Source organism: Plectropomus leopardus, chromosome 12 (assembly GCF_026936395.1).
Source record: "Plectropomus leopardus strain MGB_pleo_1.0 chromosome 12, ASM2693639v1, whole genome shotgun sequence".
NCBI classification, from domain to species: Eukaryota; Metazoa; Chordata; class Actinopteri; order Perciformes; family Serranidae; genus Plectropomus; species Plectropomus leopardus.
Window position 1 is genome coordinate 12918776 of NC_142187.1, and position 19378 is coordinate 12938153.

The window sequence follows — 19378 nt, forward strand, 5'->3', positions numbered from 1 at the left end:
TCCCGAATCTAAAATAAAGGTTTTAATGAATTTCTGTTACACTAATATACCTCTGAGGCAAATGTTGTACTTTACATGCCAATATACTTGTCTGACAGCTTTTTTTCCCCAGTTTTTAATTCCCTTCCTGACCAGTGAAAACCAAGTATCTCCAGATGTGCTGATTTTGAATGTTTGTGATAAACTGAATGCTGTTTTTCTGACACTATAAAAAGTTGACCTTTTGGAGATATGTGGAGATGTTTAACTATACAGCAGTATGTAGAGTTAAAATTAGGACAATTTTTAAGTCAAATGCAACATACACATTTATGCAAAAGTTATAGCCTGTTAATCATAAAATATCATGCCTTTATAAAAGTAAACACTGTCAGGGAACATTTTACTGCGCAACACTTTTACTTACACAGTGTACCTTAACATTTCCATGATTTTCTAGGACCTTTAATAAAATTTGATGACCATTCACGATGTATAAACATGTACAGAACTGTGCTGTGTACTCCAAATGTTAATTATTGTGTGAAAATTAAACAGCAACCTTTTTCCAACTCTAATATTTGTTTACATTTGTTTTCACACAGCAAAATGCCATGACTTTTCCACGCGTGGAAATTAAGTTTGTGAAATTCCATCACTATCTCAGGTTTTCAGTGATCGTGGGAACCCCGTTTTCAGTACATTTTGATGATAATACTTTAACTTAAATAACCAAATAGCCTACTAATACCTGGATCTCACAAAGCAAAGTCACAAATAACAAACAAAGTGCAGCCTCCATTCATGTGGTCAGATCTGTTTTTAAACTTTTGTAAAACATGTTTAAATACTGTTGTTTAACTCATTACAGAGCTTTGTAATTGGTGAAAAGCAGCAACGTCAGGCGAATCGTTTTAAAGAGGGATGGTGGACTTTGTTACACACCCAACCACAATCCACTATTAAATGGAGAACACATTTAGATACAGCACCAGCAAGGTAAACAGGTAGAAAACATGCGGTAGCTCCCTACCTTTGAAGCGGTCCTTAAACCAGAATATGCGTCCAATCCTCGGGTATTTATATTCCTTTAGTCCATACGTGTCCAACAGTGAAATTCAGTGAAAGTGTTTTCTGTAAAAAAAATAATCCAAGTTGTGGATATTGTCGAGTGAGGTCCATGGCTAACTGTGAATGCTAGCTTCGTCTGTCAAACTTTTTATGAGGTTCGTTCGGGTACATCCATGGGCCTACCCACCTCTGTGCATAACCGATCACCGGCGATCGAAGAGCAATGCATGCCGGTTAGATTTGTGTCCGACCCTGGCCCATCGATGTATTATATAATAAAGCATAATAAACCCATGTAGTTTTTTTTTTTATAAACCCATGTAGTAAAGTCTCTAGCCCGACTTGCTCTGACGTCATGCAAAAGTGGACGGCGATAATCTCCGCCGGCTGCTAACCACGGATCTATTGGCTATCAGCTGATCGAACAGCTGATTGGTTCAGATGTTGACTCACCAATATGACGTGTCACATAAACTTTATTTTTGTTGAATTTCATAGAGTTGGGATTTATTTGTCTTATTTGAAGGGTTTTTTCTGTTGACAAAGTACGTGTTGTTACTGATGGTGATGTTTTGCAGTCACAAAGACTAAATACATAGACTATACAGAGTCTATTGTATAGTATATAAATTATTTTGAAGAAGGAATGAAAAGAGGGATTAAGGATTAAACAGCACAGTTTGTGGTCAATAGTCTAAACGGGATGTGAGGTTTCTTAAAATAACACGTGTGCAGATGTGAGGCCCTGGCCATAGGCTGTCTGACTGATCTGAGTGCTGTTGTGATGGTTTTGATTTATTGATGTAGTTTGAGGGTGACAGAATCGCTAAGCGGATTTATGTACAGCAGCAAAATGATATAATGCTGCTATACATTAGAATTCATGTAAATGAGGCTGAACCACGAACTGAAATCATAGATCGCCAGTATAATATTTCAAAAGTTTACATTGTCCATCAACACAATAATTGGAGACTGTAAACAGACTGATAAACGATATGATCAGATCTGAAGCGAAGTTCAGCTCGAACGAACCTATTTTCCCGGCTTTCTCTTCACCGTGGTGTTGGCTTTGCTTGTTTTGTTACATCATTGGCTTCAAAATCAAAGTGTCTCACAGCTTTCCCTGGTATTTTCTACTCCAGGACAACCATGTGAGCGCAGCACGCGCTCTTGATTTAAAAGGCCTATGGGCTGCATTCACGTGCTCCTCGGATGGTTCGATTGAAGAGCTGGGAAATGTTTTTCCGACTTGGTGTGTTCATGAGCTTTGAGTCATAACGTGGAAACAACACAGACGAAATGTGTTGTATTTTATTTCTCACAGCGTTCAATTCCACTTATATGCAAGCTATGCAATGCAATTTTCCCCGTTGGGTGCTAATTTTTTCAGAATATTCCGACACCCTATGAATGCTGCGTCTGTCAGGTATATTTCAGCAATTATATATTTATTATATATTATTATTATAAACATACTATTAATATTTATAATAATAATAATAATTGTTGTTATTATTATTATCATTATTATGTAGGTGATAAACTGTTTAAGTTTTATGATGATATTGGTTAAAAGTTTTACCCCTTTTCCTACTATGTCGTTCCTCATTTAAGGGACAAACAATGCCATTGAAAGAATAAATCAAACAAATATTAAATATTATAACAAATATTTATTAGATATAACAGAATCAAAAGAAAATCCAAATTCAAAAGAACACATTCCCCAACAAATCCTTAAATGTAAGCCTCTACAAGTGAACAGTTGGCTACTTCATGTCATTGTTCTTTGCATGAAGAGCAAAGATTCAATTTGTGCTTCATGAAGAGTACCATCAGAGGAAAGTAAAGTGCAGAACACAACGTGAAATGTGCACAACAAAATTAAACAAAAGGGTTAACTCAGAATCATAATGCAGTCACATCAGCAGCTCCATTCATGATTGTTTCCTTTTTTTACACTGTACAGGATCCAAAGACATTTTCAAACACATGGCACACTGGTCCCGATGGCAGATATTCTTCACGGTTCCAAAAAGTGAACAGCACAGCTCAAGTTCAGAAGGTGTCAGCATAGAGCGGCGGGGGAGGAAGAAGCTCCAGCTCTGTGAAGTCAACCACCTGTTCACTGTCATAAAACACACCACAGTTCAAGAGGAGAATGCCAAACAACCTGAAGTACTGGATGTGCAATCTGTGAGTGCTAATATAAATAAAGATCAAACAGAGGCAAGCTTCACTCGCTGATTAGGAGGAAACCTGTCAACACTTACGGATATGGAGGCTCCTCAACAGCACACAAGAAGTCTGGATAAAGACGAGCAGATACAAACATCACATTTACTTTGAACCGTCTCTGCACCGTGTCACCAGGTTACAGCAATCAGATAAATGCACCCTACAAGTGATTTTCCATTACAGGCAAGACGCCAACCTGACTAGAGAGTCCTAAAAGAGATTTGTGGGTACCCTCCTTTTAGCTTCACCATTATCAGTGAGAGTGACACAAGTGGTGACAACAGTGGAGTCATGGGAAAAAAAATGAAACTCTGTAAACTTACTTGACGGCTCAGCACTTTGCATTGGATAGAGTGGATAAAATGAAGCAAACATTTTTATGTCATTAACAGTCATTGATTACAGATTGTAAATATGACAGCATCAGTGGAGTTACAAACATAATTTACAAGAGTGGTGCAGGAATGAGACCTAAAACTCAGAAAAGAGTTAGCATGTTTGTACTCCCAGTTCCCTCATCTTGAAGTCAATGTGTTTTTTGAACACGTTTTTGGTTAGAAGCCTTAAATAATGTCTGTGGTTGACAAAAAGCCTAAGGGACTTTCATGTATTGCTCTATGACATTAAATACGTTAGTAAGCACCCCACTTGGGAAATCTGAAGCTTTTATGTGTCTTAATAATGGCGGTTGCTATCAAGCCGCAAAGTTAGACTAGAGAACGCCAAACCCGATTTTACAACCTTGTTGGGGCATTTATGCTGCGTTCACACTATAAGCTAAACAGCAACAGGCTACTAGTCATTTTCAATGGAAGCCGGTGACATGAAGTGACAAACCCGACACTTGACGCTGCTGATGGGCGTGACACACTACAAACAAAAGTTGAGCTGGCGTCAACCTATTCGGCGATCCAATGACGTGATGAGGTATTAAACATTAAACTTTATGAGCACTTTGGCGTACATGGGGATCCATTGGGGTGGCGAAATGTGATATTTAGATGGAGCTCAGACACTGACTAAACATTTTTCTTGCCACAGATCTTTTTTTCTGCAATGATATAAAATCCAATGAAAAAATCCCATAGGCTTTTTGACGAGGGAACCAGGACAATGCTAGCTTTTGCGCCAGCCTAAAGACAAGCATCATCCCTGGAGCACTCTACAGAGAAATATCTGAGGCCATGGATCAGAGAATACTGTACTTTGTAGGTGTTGCTTCGCCACTTCCAGGGATGTCACCAAAGTCATCTTTGTTGTGCTGAAAGAAGATGGTAAGTTTCTGCAGGGCCTCGTGTCTAGTCCTAAAGGTGAAAAACAAGAAACCATTGGGACTAGTTTTACTACTATAAAAATTACTATCCATATTGCCCTACAAAGGCTAACCACAGTAACTACAATTTTGCTCAAATGAGAGTTACGACTGAAATAAACCTTTGGATATCTGTTCTTGCTTGTGACAAAAATGCTCTGGTTAAAGCATTTTTCTTGTTCTGTTATAGAAACAGAGTGTAAAATTGGTGTAACTACAAAATCCAACCAAACAGAAGGCAGTGTAATGTAATCTTAATGCAATGTAGTAACCGTAACTGTGCTCTGCTTTGGGTTCCCGTAGGTATGGCATTATATCAGAACAAGAAAACTGCAGTAATTGTATTACAAAGAGTGGTAAACTTGAGTGTGAGGATGCTGCCAACAATAAAATAATTGATCCTGTGACAATGACCATAGCCTGATCATGGATGAAGATGATATCAAGTTATCTCAACCAAGGTCACACCTGATGAACTGAATATTACAACAAAATACCCGAGGGTTACTTAAAATTCTCACCAATACTACTTTAACTATATCATTAAATAAAACAAATGCAAATTACATCTGATAACAATTGAAAACTGATACTGAAAAGATAAGCCACTAAAATTATAGTTACTGCTCTTTGCCTTAGCATTACCCATGTTGCTGTTTAAGGTAATAAAAAGCATTAAATTACTTACTTTACTTAAAATTAATTAATAAGTGTATTGCCACTTTTCTACCTGCATTTGGCTGCACAGTCAAATAAATTTGAAATCATTTTTCTTAGTTTCAATTTTAGCATCATTACTGCGGTTAGCCTTTGTGGGGCAGCATACTAACAAGGGGTGTACAGCGTACAAGACGCGTCTAAATAAAATATAACATAACCCTGAAATAAGTACAAACTTTATTAATTAGAAAATTCTATTGCGCCTCACTGGAGCCTCGTCATCTCAGCCAGGCATACATGATGTACTTCTAATGTGGAAATATTTGATGTCATTTTATGTCACTATTGAAACTTTACCACCATCAACTATATTAAGATGTATGGCTTTCATTTCGCCAAGGCCAAATGCCCTGTCTCACAATGTTAACAAAAGCAAAAATAAAAAGTCATTTGAGTAGCCAAACTGATTCAGATTTGCTCCAAAAGTCAATGGGTTCTTTCTTGGCTTATGCTACGCCCTTTTCCATTTGCATCAAAACAAGGCTTTTTGTAATCCCTCTAACAAATAAACTGGACTAATAAAAAAGGAGGTAAAAATAATTATTATAACCCACTTCATGCATAATTATTTTCATATATACAATGCTGCATAAAACCAACACCAAAACATTTGTGCTACTTTCATGACAGTTGGGCTGATTATAGTATTTGGTTCCATCTAAACCTGGCCACGCTGACCTGGAAGCATCAGATTTTCAGCTTTGTACAAACAGTTAAGCTTTTTGGTGTAGAGCTGAAACTATTAGTTGAATAGAAGGTTTAAGGGGTAATATTATCAATTCAACATTTTTTAATCAAAACAGCTAAATATTTGCTTATTTCAACTTCTCCAATGTGCTGATTTGATGCTTTTCTGTGTTACATATTAAAGTAAGATGGAAATTTGGGGGATTTAGACTGCTGGTTGAACATGATAAACCCTTTGCATACCTCATCTTAGGCTCTGGGAGATTATAATGGGGCATTTTTAACAACAATGCTGATCAGTTACTTCTTGTTCGCCCAAAATCTGGAATGAAGATCACATGGGAGATGACGCCTGTGCAGTTGTAGCTTTATTGCTTTTATTGTTTTATTGTGCCTTTGTCGTGTAAACTGGTTTTTGTGTGTTTATTGTGCTTTTGTTAGGTTTTTGTTGTCTCTAATTGTACAGCAATTTGTTTAACTGTTTCTGTTGAATGTGCTTTATAAATAAATGAATTGTATTTTATTGGAGAAATTATCAATAGATTAAGAAAATTATCTTTAAATTGATCAAAAGTTAAACTAATTGTTAGCTGCAGCCCTAGTTTGGTTTGTTCCCTGACTTAGTGTCAACCATAGACTGTATATAAACATGGATGTCATTTCAGCTCCCAAAAAGTGAAGCCATAACATTTCAAATCACCCCCTGGTGGCTGGATGCAGTATTGATCATTAACCCCACCCCCCACCTTGGTTTATGTTAAATTGTTAGTTTTCCTGATAAGTTTGGTTTTAAGTAGTTATTTTCTGCCATAAAACGGGGATTAGATGACATGATTGACAGCTGTGTGTGCCAATCGGTGTACTTATGTTCAATGGCACTCAAGTGGAGACGTGTCGCCCATCTTCATATAAAGTCTATGGTGTCATCCAATACACAAACTATTGTGTCTTTGGTTTCCACTGTAATTATATAGAGGACCAATGTATAATATTTGAATAATTTAGCTCTCCACATTAATGTTCTTCTTTTCAAAGTTAAACATTTACTCATGAAAAATACATAGATATGTACATACTCAATGCCTTCACAAGAGGGGGAAGAAATGAGATTGACAGTATGTACATATGGGGAAGCGAAAGAGAAATGTACCCAGGAATCTGCTTTGGGACTTACTGTGTGTGCAGGTCCTCCAGGTTGGCATCACTCAGAGTGTGCTGGGCGCTGACATGGCCACATGCTGTCAGAGCAAACACATGAAGGGCAGAGGTGGATGGGTAGGGGGAAGCAGAATGGTAAAAGTGCACATCAAAGGCATGTTACAGTCTGCCCTATGTCAATGCATAACATAAAACAACCACAGGCAGAGTTTGCATTTCCATTCAAACCACAACGCTGCGAAGGGGGGGGGACCCATGTTCTGTTCTCATGTTTTCACTTCAAAAGGACCGGATATAAAATGTACTCACACATCTCAGTCAGGGAGGCAGTCTGATGGGGAAAGCTACTACACAGAAATAAAGAGAAAGAAAATAATAACATACATTGTGAGCCACATAAATTCTATCACATCTTTCAGACGGGATTAGTTTAAAGTACTCTCATGTGGTCAATGGTTACTGCCGATCTTCTTAGAAATAACACTGATTTTAAAGCAACTTTAAGCCACAGTAAAAGACTTACTGGCTTTCGCTGGCGGGTGAGAGGGTCTCATCTTCACATGCCCACTCCTCACTGTCATCTGTGACTGTGGGAAAACAAATTAATTTGATTAAGCTCAGTGCGCATGCTGATGATAGATGTTTGGCAGGGTGGAAACTCAAACCCTCAGCTTACATGGAATTCCTTCACAATCATAAAACAACACATGGCTGTCAAACAGATGACAACTAGTTAAATTATTCAGGCCAGGCGCTGCGTCGTGTAAGTCACTGGGCTGGTAGCCAACCTCTGTGCAACTGTTCTCTGTCAGTCAACGATTCCATGCACCATATCAACCAGTTAACTTTGTGTTTTCTGTATTTGTTAGGCTACAAGCAGTCAAATAATAGTGAGTTAACAAAAGAATTTAAAGCATTGGGATTTTCTGAGTTAAGGTTGCATGAGGTACTTAAACATAGTCAGTGTATTACTAACAGGACATGGCAGTCAGCGTGCAAAACAGTGTTGCTCAAGCCAAATTTGAAGAAATTCCCTCAAGATGTTCTTAAGGTACTGCATTCACAAGAATGCAGAAAGGATGCAAGATCACAGTGACCTTGACTTTTGAACACCAAAATTGTTGAGCCAAGTGACCGTTATCACAACCAAATTTGAAAAAGCTATTTTTTTCATCATCTCTGTTCTTTTTCTTATCCAGACCTAGAAATTACTTAAATCAAATTAAATACTTTTCCATACTGTGTAGGATTGAGCCAGCAACTCCTGTGTTCTGTGCTGTAAAATTACTTTTTTTTCAAAAGGAGTCTGGCGGCTTTGAAGAGAGCACAGATGGATGTAACAGGATGTTACTGCTTTCCTTTAGAAAAGGCTTCTGATGGCAATTCTCAGTATAGCACGCACTTAAAATGATACTGATTTTTTTTAGGTGGCTAAAACACATTTTGCTGCTGCCCCCGTCCACATTGCTGAGCTTTTGTGTTGGCCCTCCTGCCTGCATCTCCAAACTGGGAGTGTGCTGACCGGCACCTATTGTATGTAATACACTGACCACCTCATACAACCCCACTTCAAAAAATCCAAACTATCCCTTTAATGTTTCCATGCAGAGGCTACTGACACTTACAACTGCTTGTTAGTACAGGGTGGCTCGAAGATCTGGAAAACAAAGAGGAATGTTATGAGCTATTGATCATGACAAACTGATGGACTGGTAAGCATGGGCTGGTTACAAATAGTTTTAAACTGAGAAACCAAAGAATTTTTATCAGCGAGCTAGCTATCCAGTACCTGCTCCCAATGCTGATGGTGTCTCCCTCCATGTTGCCTCCTCGTCCAGCTGCTTGAGCTTTCTTGCCAAGTTCCACCATCTCTTTGATATTCAGTTCTACGTTCATCACTGAAATGTAACCATCTGCAATACCCAGGATAGAACAGTTACTAAAAACAATGGCACTGTGGTGTTAATGTGAAAAAGAAAGAAAACATTTCTGTTAAGAATTACTTCATTACTTCAACATATCAAAAAAATGTTAGTCTGAGCCTGCTTGCAGTCCAAAATTCAGGTAAGATTAACATATGTAGGACTGTACCGAATAATTCAAAACTTCATACATTACGCTGACATTCACCCTCTGAATCAACATTTGAATAGTGCACAGCTTTATTGTATTTTTCATGTCTGTTTATTCTATTAAAACCCAGTATTTCTGCACAGTTGCAGATAAAGATTAGGCTACAGTAACATTAATGTTACACTATTTGTAGAGTTCAGGTGGTGGTCACGTAGGATTGTTTCCAATTCGTGTGAGCCAAACATTTCTAATAACTCATTTCCAAATGTTACAACATGTTTTTATCAAACAAAATATTCTGCTTTAATACATATTTGTTGGCATTTAGCCTTTCAAAAACAAGTTCACTGCGGTCAGAAAAACAGTCCCTTCACCACAAAAAGGGAGGTGTGCACCTGTATTGATGGAACGGTCTAAGAGCAAACGAAAAGCACCATAACTGACATAACCACAATTAGAAAAAAGATTTGCTCTAACACTATTACAGTAAAAAAGATAGACCATTGAATCTAATTAATAACTTTATTCAAACTGAGCAATTAATTTGAGTTTTTTTAGGTTGGTGACAGCATAAAATATGATGACAGACTTCAAAGCTTCATTCAAAAACTTCAAAAGAAGCTTAGAATGCAAATAAAATCATATTCAGAAAAGCCTTAAATACATTCTTAGACCCTTAGATTTAAGGTGAAATACTTGACACAACCTGGTGTCTGCTTGTATCGCTAATCCTGATTTCAATTCTTGTGCTCATAATCACATAAAACCACAAAAAACATTTCTATACTCACACTTGTGGTTAGCATCTCGGGCCAACCATTTGCCTTTAGGGCAGTTGGTGGTGCGAATGATGCTAACTGTTTCCCCGTTCTTCACTGGCAGGTCGTTCTTGCGGACCTTGCTAGCCACCATCACCTTGGCGTGGTACATGGGCTCCTCTTCTCCCGTCACCTAGAGAGTCAAATTTCAGAGAAGCGGTGGTCGGACTGATTTCAGAGCAGCTTAGCAGTGCATTGGTTACTGCTGTTCATTGACCATCATTGTGATATTATGATGTTCATTAAAATGCAGGATTTCCTTTACCTGACAGGTGCAAAGAGACCCCAATAACTACCCATCATGTGTTGTGGTCTTGCCCAGAACTTTCTGGTTATCCTTTTTTGACACAACTTCAAATACATATGGCTGTAATTATATTCCATCTCCTTCAATTGCTATTTTTGGAATATTATATATATTTGTTTCAGATGATTAAATCTCCTTGCTCACTTCCTGAAGGTCATGACCTTTTCCTCTCTTCTAGCTAGACACTCAGTTCTATTTAACTGGAGGGATGTTACCCCTCTGTCACACTGGATAGATTCAATGGATTGAAAATGTGACGCAGAAAATCAAGCTCAATTAAAAACTCAGATGCACCCTAAACAGCTCCATTAAGACATTTCATAAAGCACCTGGTGCGCATTAATAATAATTTACCTGGCTATAACTATGGACTCAAACATCTACAGTTGGTCTGTCTTATATGTGATTAAATACAATATGATGCATGTTTTTGTTTGCTTGGTATTTAGTTTTATTGGCTTTTTGGTGATGTTTGTATCTTTCTTTTCTTTCCATTTTTTATATTTGTTTATTTGTACCTTGAGATGATATGTAAATGTCTAGCAAAATAAAAATAGCAAAATATCTATATTAAAAAAAGCCAAATTTAATATTTTCAAGCAATTTTTAAACATGTCAAGCTAAATAAAAACTGAATAATGCAGGCCTTTTCAAAAGCGCACTAGAGAAGAAATACTGCTCTGCAAGACCGAAAAAATGATCAGCCTTACTTTGAACTTTTTTTTCATTTCATTTTCCTTCTTCTCCCTTTCTTTTTGCTCCTTCTTCTCCTTCTCCAGTCGCTGCTTCTCCCTCTTCTTCTGTTCTTTGTGGTCAGCAGTGTTGGGGCTTTGGCGTTCTTTACTGAAACAAATCGGACTGTTCAGTGGCAAAAAAAAGAAAACTTATCCTCTTTAAAGATTATTTGTACCACCTGGAAAATAAACTGAACCATATGCTAGAAAAAAACTGAATAAGAAAAAAACAAAAGCTTTGTTTTATATGTGAAAGCAGAGGGACCGGGGTATGGCGAGCTGTAAGAGAGGGGAGATGTCGAACATACCTGTGGATGTGATTATGGGATGAAAGAGAGTGTTCTCCTGATACATTGCCCCTGCAGTTTGATTACCACAGTAAGAGAAAAATCAATGGCTGCCTTCCATCTGGCAAAAGCCAATGTCAATGATAAAAAACAGGACTTCCATGTTTGCGAAAAGAACATACCACGGATTCCGCGGCCATATGTTGAGAGACGCCTCCTCTTTCTGCAAATAAACACATACAATTTATCACAGATGATTGTTAAAGAGAGTGAATCACTTTGTTTCTGCACGGCACAGGATGCTTCTCTGACCATAAACTTAACTGTTCAATTATTAGTTACTCACTAAAGATGATTATATACTCAATTAGATTTTAAAAAAAAGGCTTACCATAGGATGGTTATCAACATATGGATCTGTAAAAAGCAGTTAACAACAAAGTTAGATAGGGTAAAGCAATGTCTATTAATTTATATAATTATAATTATAATTATATATATATATATATATATATATATATATACATACATATATATATATATATATATATATATATATATATATATATATATATATATATATATATATATATATATATATATATATATATATATATATAATTTTTTTGCCCTTATTCCAAAAAACAGGTTTGCTACAATTCAATGTTTTAAGACTTTTCAGGAATCTGCAGAAATTCTGCAAAAAAAAAGACAATGTTCCTACAAAGGTGTTTACATGGCTACTGAAATTAATATTCCACTAATATTCTTGTTTGCATGCAGCTGTGTATATTCTAATTAATGTGCCCTGACATGTTGTTTACCACGTCAAAATATGGAAAAGTTGAACAGCTGAAAAGCTTGTGTCATTTTGATTCTTTTACTCAAACATAAATATATATTTTGTCAGAGTTTCTTCTGAGCAGACTTGTTTGACCGTGCAAACACAGCCTCCCGCTTTCATTTCTTCAACTACCTTCTTGAAAAGAAGTAAGAAGGTCTGCGGTACAATATATTTGTATATATTTGTTTGTGTATCCACAAACCTGTTAATATTCAAGTCAAAATTTAGAAAACGAGTTGCTTTTCTCCCTCTGACCAGAAACGTGGGTTTGTCTTTTGAGCAAACATCTCTACCCCAGCCATGCAAACTGTTGGCTGGTCTGTCTGAGTACGACGTATCCATGACGAGAGGCCATGTGTCACACACTGTGTTTAAAACCTCAACTGAGACACATTATCCAAATACACTGAATACATGTCCAAAGAAAGGCCCTAAACCCAAATAATACAGGCATATATCACATGTCTTAATCACGACATGCTACATTCAGAAAATGGTATAATTCAGAATATTCCAACAGAATATGCTGTTTAAATGATGCGCATCACATTCAGAAAATGTTCACATTCGTAATAATAGTGGAATATTAGTGTGCATGTAAATGTAGTCACTGTTTTGGGTAAATATTCTTACTTTTCAGACCACCTTTTCTTTTACGTGAGTTCTGGCCCAAGATAAGCTTGTTGACTTTCTCAACATCCTCATACACATTATTGTATGCTTCATGGTAACTGTCCTGTTGAGATACACTAGAGAGAAGGAAAACAGTCAAATGGTACAAACAGGAAATGTTATAAACATACTGAAATGTGGAAAAATGTGATTGCAGGTACTATAAAACTCACTTGCAATGTTGTTGAAGCTCATCATATAATGCCGAGTGGTTGTCTGTTTCCCATGCAGCAGAGTGAGACTCAGCAGCTCCCAGATCAGTCTCATCAGCCTGAGTGCTAGAGAGAGGATCCATGATGGCCTCCTCACTCTGAGACCACTGCTCCGACACAGCAGGCTCTGGGAACTCTGAAAGGTTTATTGGTTCTGGGAAGCTGTCTGGGTCGAGGGGTATTATGTTTTGGCTGCCAAGGTTCAGGTCTTGGATGCCGCAGGTGCTCATAAGAGGCTCTATGGGATCACACTCTGAAAAGTCTGGTTGTGGATCCTCGAAATCGCTGACGCCGCAGTCTTCTGGTACAGGCGGGTCAGTGCTGACTAGGTCTAAGGCCTCCAGTTCTAGTGCACCAATGTCAACAACAGCTTCACCCTCTGATGTTTCCATCTCTGAATTCTCAAAGTCTGGGAACTCTGGAGCATCGAGCACAGAGTTGGAGACGGATGGAAGCTCAGACACTGGTTCTGCGTTTGGTCCTTGGCTAAGACCTGGGGACACCTCTATTTAAAAAAAAAAAAAAAAAAAATCAGCACTTAAACAGATGTTTACCATAAATAAGTACTGCAGTATGGACAATACACAGTGAGCAGGGCTGGGCGATTTATCCTGTTTTATTTTCAATTACTATTCCTTAAAAAACTAAAAACTAAAAAGCAATACAACTGATAATTGACAACTTAATCAAGAGAGTAATGTTATGGTTTGAGTGCACCATAACATTATTTTCTGACAAAGCTGTCAATGTAGAATTGCAAGAGAGTACAAAGTTCTCTGTGAAACTCAGCATTAAGATGAACAGAGACAGGCAGCATCTAAAAGCAGTGTACCTGTCACAGCTGTTACGCAGTCATGATAGCATGTCAAAGAAGTGGTGAGATTTTTCGTTTTCTGGTGTCAACAGCAGCCTAACCAGTGAAATGTACAAGAAAAAGACAGGGACAAACTCCAACAGTGTGCTCTCCCTCTGAGCACACCAGACGATTGGCCTTGTCATGTACTCATACATGTACGCCCACAGTCTTAACAGATGTAAAAAAAAATCCCCCTTAAAGCCTAATCTCACTCTAACAATTATAATCAAAGTTCAAGAAAATCCAACATTAAAAAGTTTTAAGTTATACATTGCAGGATTTACCTCAAGAAGAAAATAATAAACTCAGAAGTAAACAGAAGTAATTCCACTAAATCATCAACTATGGCCCACCAGAAGTGTGTTCTGGTGTATTTTTTCTGCAGAGACTCTGCTCTATGCCTGTATTTTCTTATTGTCTTCTTGTTTTCTGTGTTCAGGACATTAACCCACCAGTAAGCAATGATAAAATAATTTTAGAAAGTTTAATAAAGGCACGATGTTTCCAAAGTCAATAAGTAATCGTGTTAAATAATCAGGACTATGATTTTTTCCATAATTGAGCAGCCCTAACAGTGAGTTTTGTCCAAATAAAAATTTTTTTGTAGCCAGATTAGCAAGTTAACATACCGTCATCTGTGGGTTGGAGGTAACAGCTGAGATCTACTACTGGAGGTCTGGGGGGCTTTGGTGGCAATGGCCCCAGGGACTTCAAGTCAGGCAGAGGCTTCTTTTGAGGAGCAGAGGGGGGATGAGTTTCACCAGTCTTGACAGACGACAGTGCCTTGTCTCTTTCAAACTGCTTATCCAATGTCGACTCTGTGAAATAAAATATTGTAAATTAAATTTGAATGAATGGTGTGAGAAGATAAGCGTGATTGATCTGGACTACATATAACTTACTGTGTGCAGAGTGGTTGGCTTTGAAGAAAGGCCGGGCCGACAGACAGGCCAGTTGTGGAAGACACAACGGTGGGGGTACTGGTGGCTCAGGGTCAACGCATTCATTGTTGTTTGGCAGCGAAGGGAACACTTTGTCTCTTGAGACGTAGTCGGGGGAACGTAAGCTCCTAGATTTAGCAGAGATCAACATCTGACTGCGCGAAAACTTCTTCCTGGCCCTCTCCAAGGTGCTTATAATTTTTCTTTCAGAGTTGACGCTTGTATCAGCAGAAGGAGGAGTGACTGGGATCTCTGGGCTGGAGAGAGGGAGCTCAGCGGTTGATTGGTCACTGTGGAGCGATCCCCCATCTTCTGTGGTTTGTTTTTCCAAAGAGGGCAAATCACCAGGAGCACTGGAAGGTCTGGTTGTCAAATCAGCGTACGTAGGCTCCTCCACGTTTTCTGCATTGACCTTTGATGCTTTAGCAGACTTGAAAGGAAGAAGCAAACCTTTCTTCTTGATTTTAGTTTGTGGCAGGGCTTCTTTCCCTGGATCTGGTTCCAGTTTGTGCTCCTTCTTGGCTGGCGGTTCTGTCTTTTTCTCCCTCACAGGCAGGACAGGAAGCACCAGAGGCATGTGCCTGTCTTTGAGGGACTGCCTTGTTGTGCCATCTCCGTTAGCCAGCTGGGATGAGGGGGAAGTCTGTGGAGGTTGTGGTGGAAAGGAAATTGGTCGCTTGCCTCCAGATGCACGCAGCCCATCTCTGAAGATGACCCGGGGAACCACTGGTGTCTTGTTTTCCACAGCGATATTAATACTGCTGACCACAGAGCTACAGTGACCTCCAGGAGGCGGAAGGTGTCTGGGTTTCTCTGCAACAGCTGGTCGACTAGTTTTGGATTGAGCTAGGAGAGCGTCCTCCTGAAACTTGGCCCTCAGAGCTTTGACGTTGATCGGTCCCTCCTTGAAAAAAAAAAAAAAAAAAGAGAGAGAGAGAGAGAGAGAGAGAGAGAGAGAGAGAAATCAAGAATCATTGGATTAATAGAAATGCCATGACTTTCACAGACAATTTACTTGATGGTGAATTTAGAGAGCCAAACCCCAATGCTGCTGACACAATGTAATTTAAAGGTTGGTTTACCAAAATTACAAAAAGCGATTTCTTACTCATTCCCCAGTGGTATCTAGTTATGCAGATAGTTTCGGGTTTGTGTGCTGAGGTTTTGAAACATCTGTCTCTGAGATTTTTGCCGTCACCCCAATACAATGAAGGTGAACAGTATTTGTCTTTGAATATCTCTTTCCAGAAACAGAGCAGAACGTCTGTGACCAGATGTGTAATTGATTTGCTGACTACAATTTAGATGATGGAGATGGGTGAATCATACTAAAACTCTGAAGCTTGTTTCATTGCTGTGAACGCACCAATTCAATACACTGTGGCAGAGCTTGTATCTAATGAGAAATACTATTGTACCACAAAGACAATCATAAATAGTGCAACATTTTCACCTTACACCAAGTATAAAGGTAATAGTTTAATAAGTTAATTTAATTATTCCTCAATCATATTTCATTGCAATTCATTTGAAATCGTACATAAATATCTATCATTAAGTTAAAGCCATAGAAAAACACAGTGACACTGAACCTAAATAACCAGTAATGAAAATCAAAGTTTTTTGCCTAAACAAAATGTGTTATATGTAGGCTTTTATGGATGATGCATTATTTTATTGTAGCATACTGCACAGTGCCATCTAGAGTTGATTCACCACTTCTGATAAAACATGTTACAGTTTTAATATTAATGCACAGAGTAGTTAAACTTCTTCTGCAAGCATGACACTAAAACTATAAAAAACACAATTTGCAAATTGTCTCAAAGGGGCGCTATACATTTTGCAAACCACCAGATGTCACTGCATTTGGTGTGTTAGAAGCCCCAAAGCCTACACCTAATAATTGATACGTTATATTTTTTCAGAGAAAAAAATTCAAAATCCTTTGTTCGAATTTCTTAAATGGGAACATTTGCTGTTTTCCTCAGTCTTCTTTGACTGTAAACTGGATATGTTTGGGGGCTGGACTGATGGATGGACAAATCAAGAGTTTTTTAAGGAATCAACTTGGGGTTTGGGGAATTGTCATTTTTCAGTTTTCTGTCATTTGATAAACCTAAATTATTAACTGAGAAACCAAGAAAATATTGGATGGATTTATCACAAATGAAAATGATTGTTAGCCCACAAATCACGCTGTGAATGTTTACATTGAGACCCATGGGTCTCACAAAAGATGTTTCTGCTGATTTTTTAAAAAATGTTATATCTCAAAGCTGTAAGCATCAGAGAAGAATTTCCATTTGTAGCCACTAATATCTCAGAGAGAGATATTAAAACCTAGGCACATAATAATTAAAAAGGAAAAAAAAAACATGGCTAGATATCACTGAAAGCAGTGGTGAAAAGCAGCATTTACTCAAATACTGTACTACTTAAGCATCATTTTGATGTACCTGCACTTGAGTATTTTTATTTTCTGCTACTTTTTACTTCTACTCTACTTCTAACCATATTTCAGCGGCAAACATTTTGTTTTTTCACTAAATTAATTTCATACCTTGGTTATTTTGCAGACCATGATTACTTACACAAAATATCATCAATAAATAAATTGTGATTAATTATTTTAGGTTAAGATAAATCTCTGGTGATTCCCTGGAGGACATTCATGAGGTACCTTGTAGTATATAAAGTAATTAAAATTAGCACCACCACTGCAGCTGCAACATTAAAGCTATGAGCACATTAAATAAATACATCAATATTTATACTCCAAATTATTCTAAAATGGGCCCTTCTACTTAATGAGCGCTTTTACTTTTGTAGTTTTAATTAAGTAAAAGTTTGAACGCAAGACTCTGATTTGTACCAGTGTATTTCTACATTGATATTTCATTAGTACAAGATATGAGTACTTCTTTCACCTCTGATTTAAAGTGGCATAATGTTTTGTAATGCGGGTGAAACAACTCTTTAATGTACTGTAGAATTTAGAGTTATGATAACCTTGTTAAGCCATAAACTTTAACGGTACAGACTAGTTGAACAAACTCTATTAAAACGGTGAACTAATTAAGCATGGGGTAAAAGCTAGCACAGGTCATGCTAGGGAAGCTAACGTCACTTAAATTTAGCTATCCTCTAACAGTGCTGAAGTTAAAGTTACTCATTTACAAAAGACTTTAAAAGTTACCTTTTCCATTGTAGCTCGTTTCGTTCATCACTGTTCAGGTTTGTACATTTGCAAAACGGTTGCAACTGAAATGCTGTGGACGCTGTACGATGATAAATTTAGCAAAGAGAATCCAACAAACTGTTCAGACGCTCAAACAAACTATTTGAACGCGCCGCTGCGGCACGCGCCTGCGTGCTGCGCGTGACCTGATGACGTGCACGTTCATGCTGTTTCGAAGCGACGGACTATTACGGGTTTTTCATTTTTCTGTTTTCAGGAATGTTTCAGATCAATGTAGTTACCTTTACAAAAAAAAAACAACTTACCGAAATTAAGGTGAATGCTAAAAAATGTTTGAATTCATGCTAAATTTTAGTCAAGATAAGATTGACTTTCTGAAGCTTATTTTATTGATAAATTTCAACATTATAGCACCACCTTATCTAATCGTAGAATAAAACTAAGCTAATAAGACCTTTAAGTTATTAAATTATCATAATGTGATGTATATAACACAAAGTCTGGCATTATACATGTTATAATAATAATAATAATAATTATTATTATTATTATTATTAGTAGTAGTAGTAGTAGTAGTAGTAGTATTTGGTCATTTTATTTTGTTCTTTGTTTTGTTTTGTTTGTTGTCTATGTATTTATCTGTACCTCTGTATATGAACTTGTGTGCAATAAAGAAAGTGGAGGAAAAAATCACAAGTGACAGAGGCCACTTTGTATGTTGATAGGCATTATTGTATGTTAGTTGTTTTTAATTGAAATTGAATGTTATTTTGAGTCTCTTACATTTAAAACAAATAGTAAATACATATCAGTAGTTAAATTTAACCGGAGATGTTTGTCACAAAATGATTCTAATTATTTTAATTTTATTTTTATGGTTATTATCATTGTGTATATTACCTTCTGTTCTAGCTAATATCTCTCTCTGGTTTGAGTGATAGTTTGTAAAATCGCATAACTATTTATTCAATTAGATTATTATTATTGTAAAACAATAAGAATAAAACTGATAATGTGTCATCTCACTGCAGATTTTTTGTAAAAAGGAAAACATTTGTGTTTTAGTTTAAGGTGTTTGCGGGACTGTTTTCCTTTCTACTGTTTTTACTTTCAAAGTGTAAATTAGAACACCATGTTCTGGCTGAATTGTTCACAGGGGTGAAGATGAGAAATGTAAGTTACAGATCATTAAAAAAAAAACTTTCCCAACTGTTGTAAGAGCATGTGTTTACTCTTGATCAATCATTCACTGTGGTTAGTTGGT

General features: G+C 37.3%; 1 protein-coding gene across 4 annotated transcripts; it reads right to left on the reverse strand.

Annotated features, from left to right (window-relative positions):
• Positions 1–2711: 2711 nt before the first annotated feature.
• Positions 2712–18290, reverse strand: LOC121963527 (uncharacterized). 4 transcript variants are annotated; one of them, XM_088085612.1, is made up of 19 exons: positions 18112–18289; positions 14874–15816; positions 14601–14789; positions 13077–13620; positions 12865–12980; positions 11779–11804; positions 11570–11610; positions 11409–11459; positions 11077–11209; positions 10033–10192; positions 8958–9081; positions 8794–8825; positions 7692–7755; positions 7478–7512; positions 7185–7248; positions 4497–4595; positions 3615–3628; positions 3327–3360; positions 2712–3181 (listed from the first exon to the last, which is right to left on the reverse strand). In XM_088085612.1, exons 1-19 carry the CDS (start codon positions 18118–18120, stop codon positions 3112–3114), a joined length of 2748 nt encoding a protein of 915 aa, XP_087941738.1. In that variant the 5' UTR covers positions 18121–18289; the 3' UTR covers positions 2712–3111. The 4 variants fall into 4 exon arrangements, with proteins under 4 accessions (XP_087941738.1, XP_087941737.1, XP_087941739.1 ...); XM_088085611.1 differs by having other exon boundaries at positions 7478–7515; positions 18112–18288; XM_088085613.1 differs by lacking the exon at positions 11409–11459 and having other exon boundaries at positions 7478–7515; positions 18112–18290.
• Between the last annotated feature and the right edge of the window lie 1088 nt (positions 18291–19378).

Bases quoted from the DNA above. Each gene is read 5' to 3' on its own strand.
- LOC121963527 (XM_088085611.1), bottom strand. The intron at 8,826-8,957 runs GTACTGGATAGC...TTTGTTTTCCAG, and splicing joins ACCATCAGCATTGGGAGCAG to ATCTTCGAGCCACCCTGTAC. The intron at 7,249-7,477 runs GTGAGTACATTT...TTGCTCTGACAG, and splicing joins TGCCTCCCTGACTGAGATGT to CATGTGGCCATGTCAGCGCC.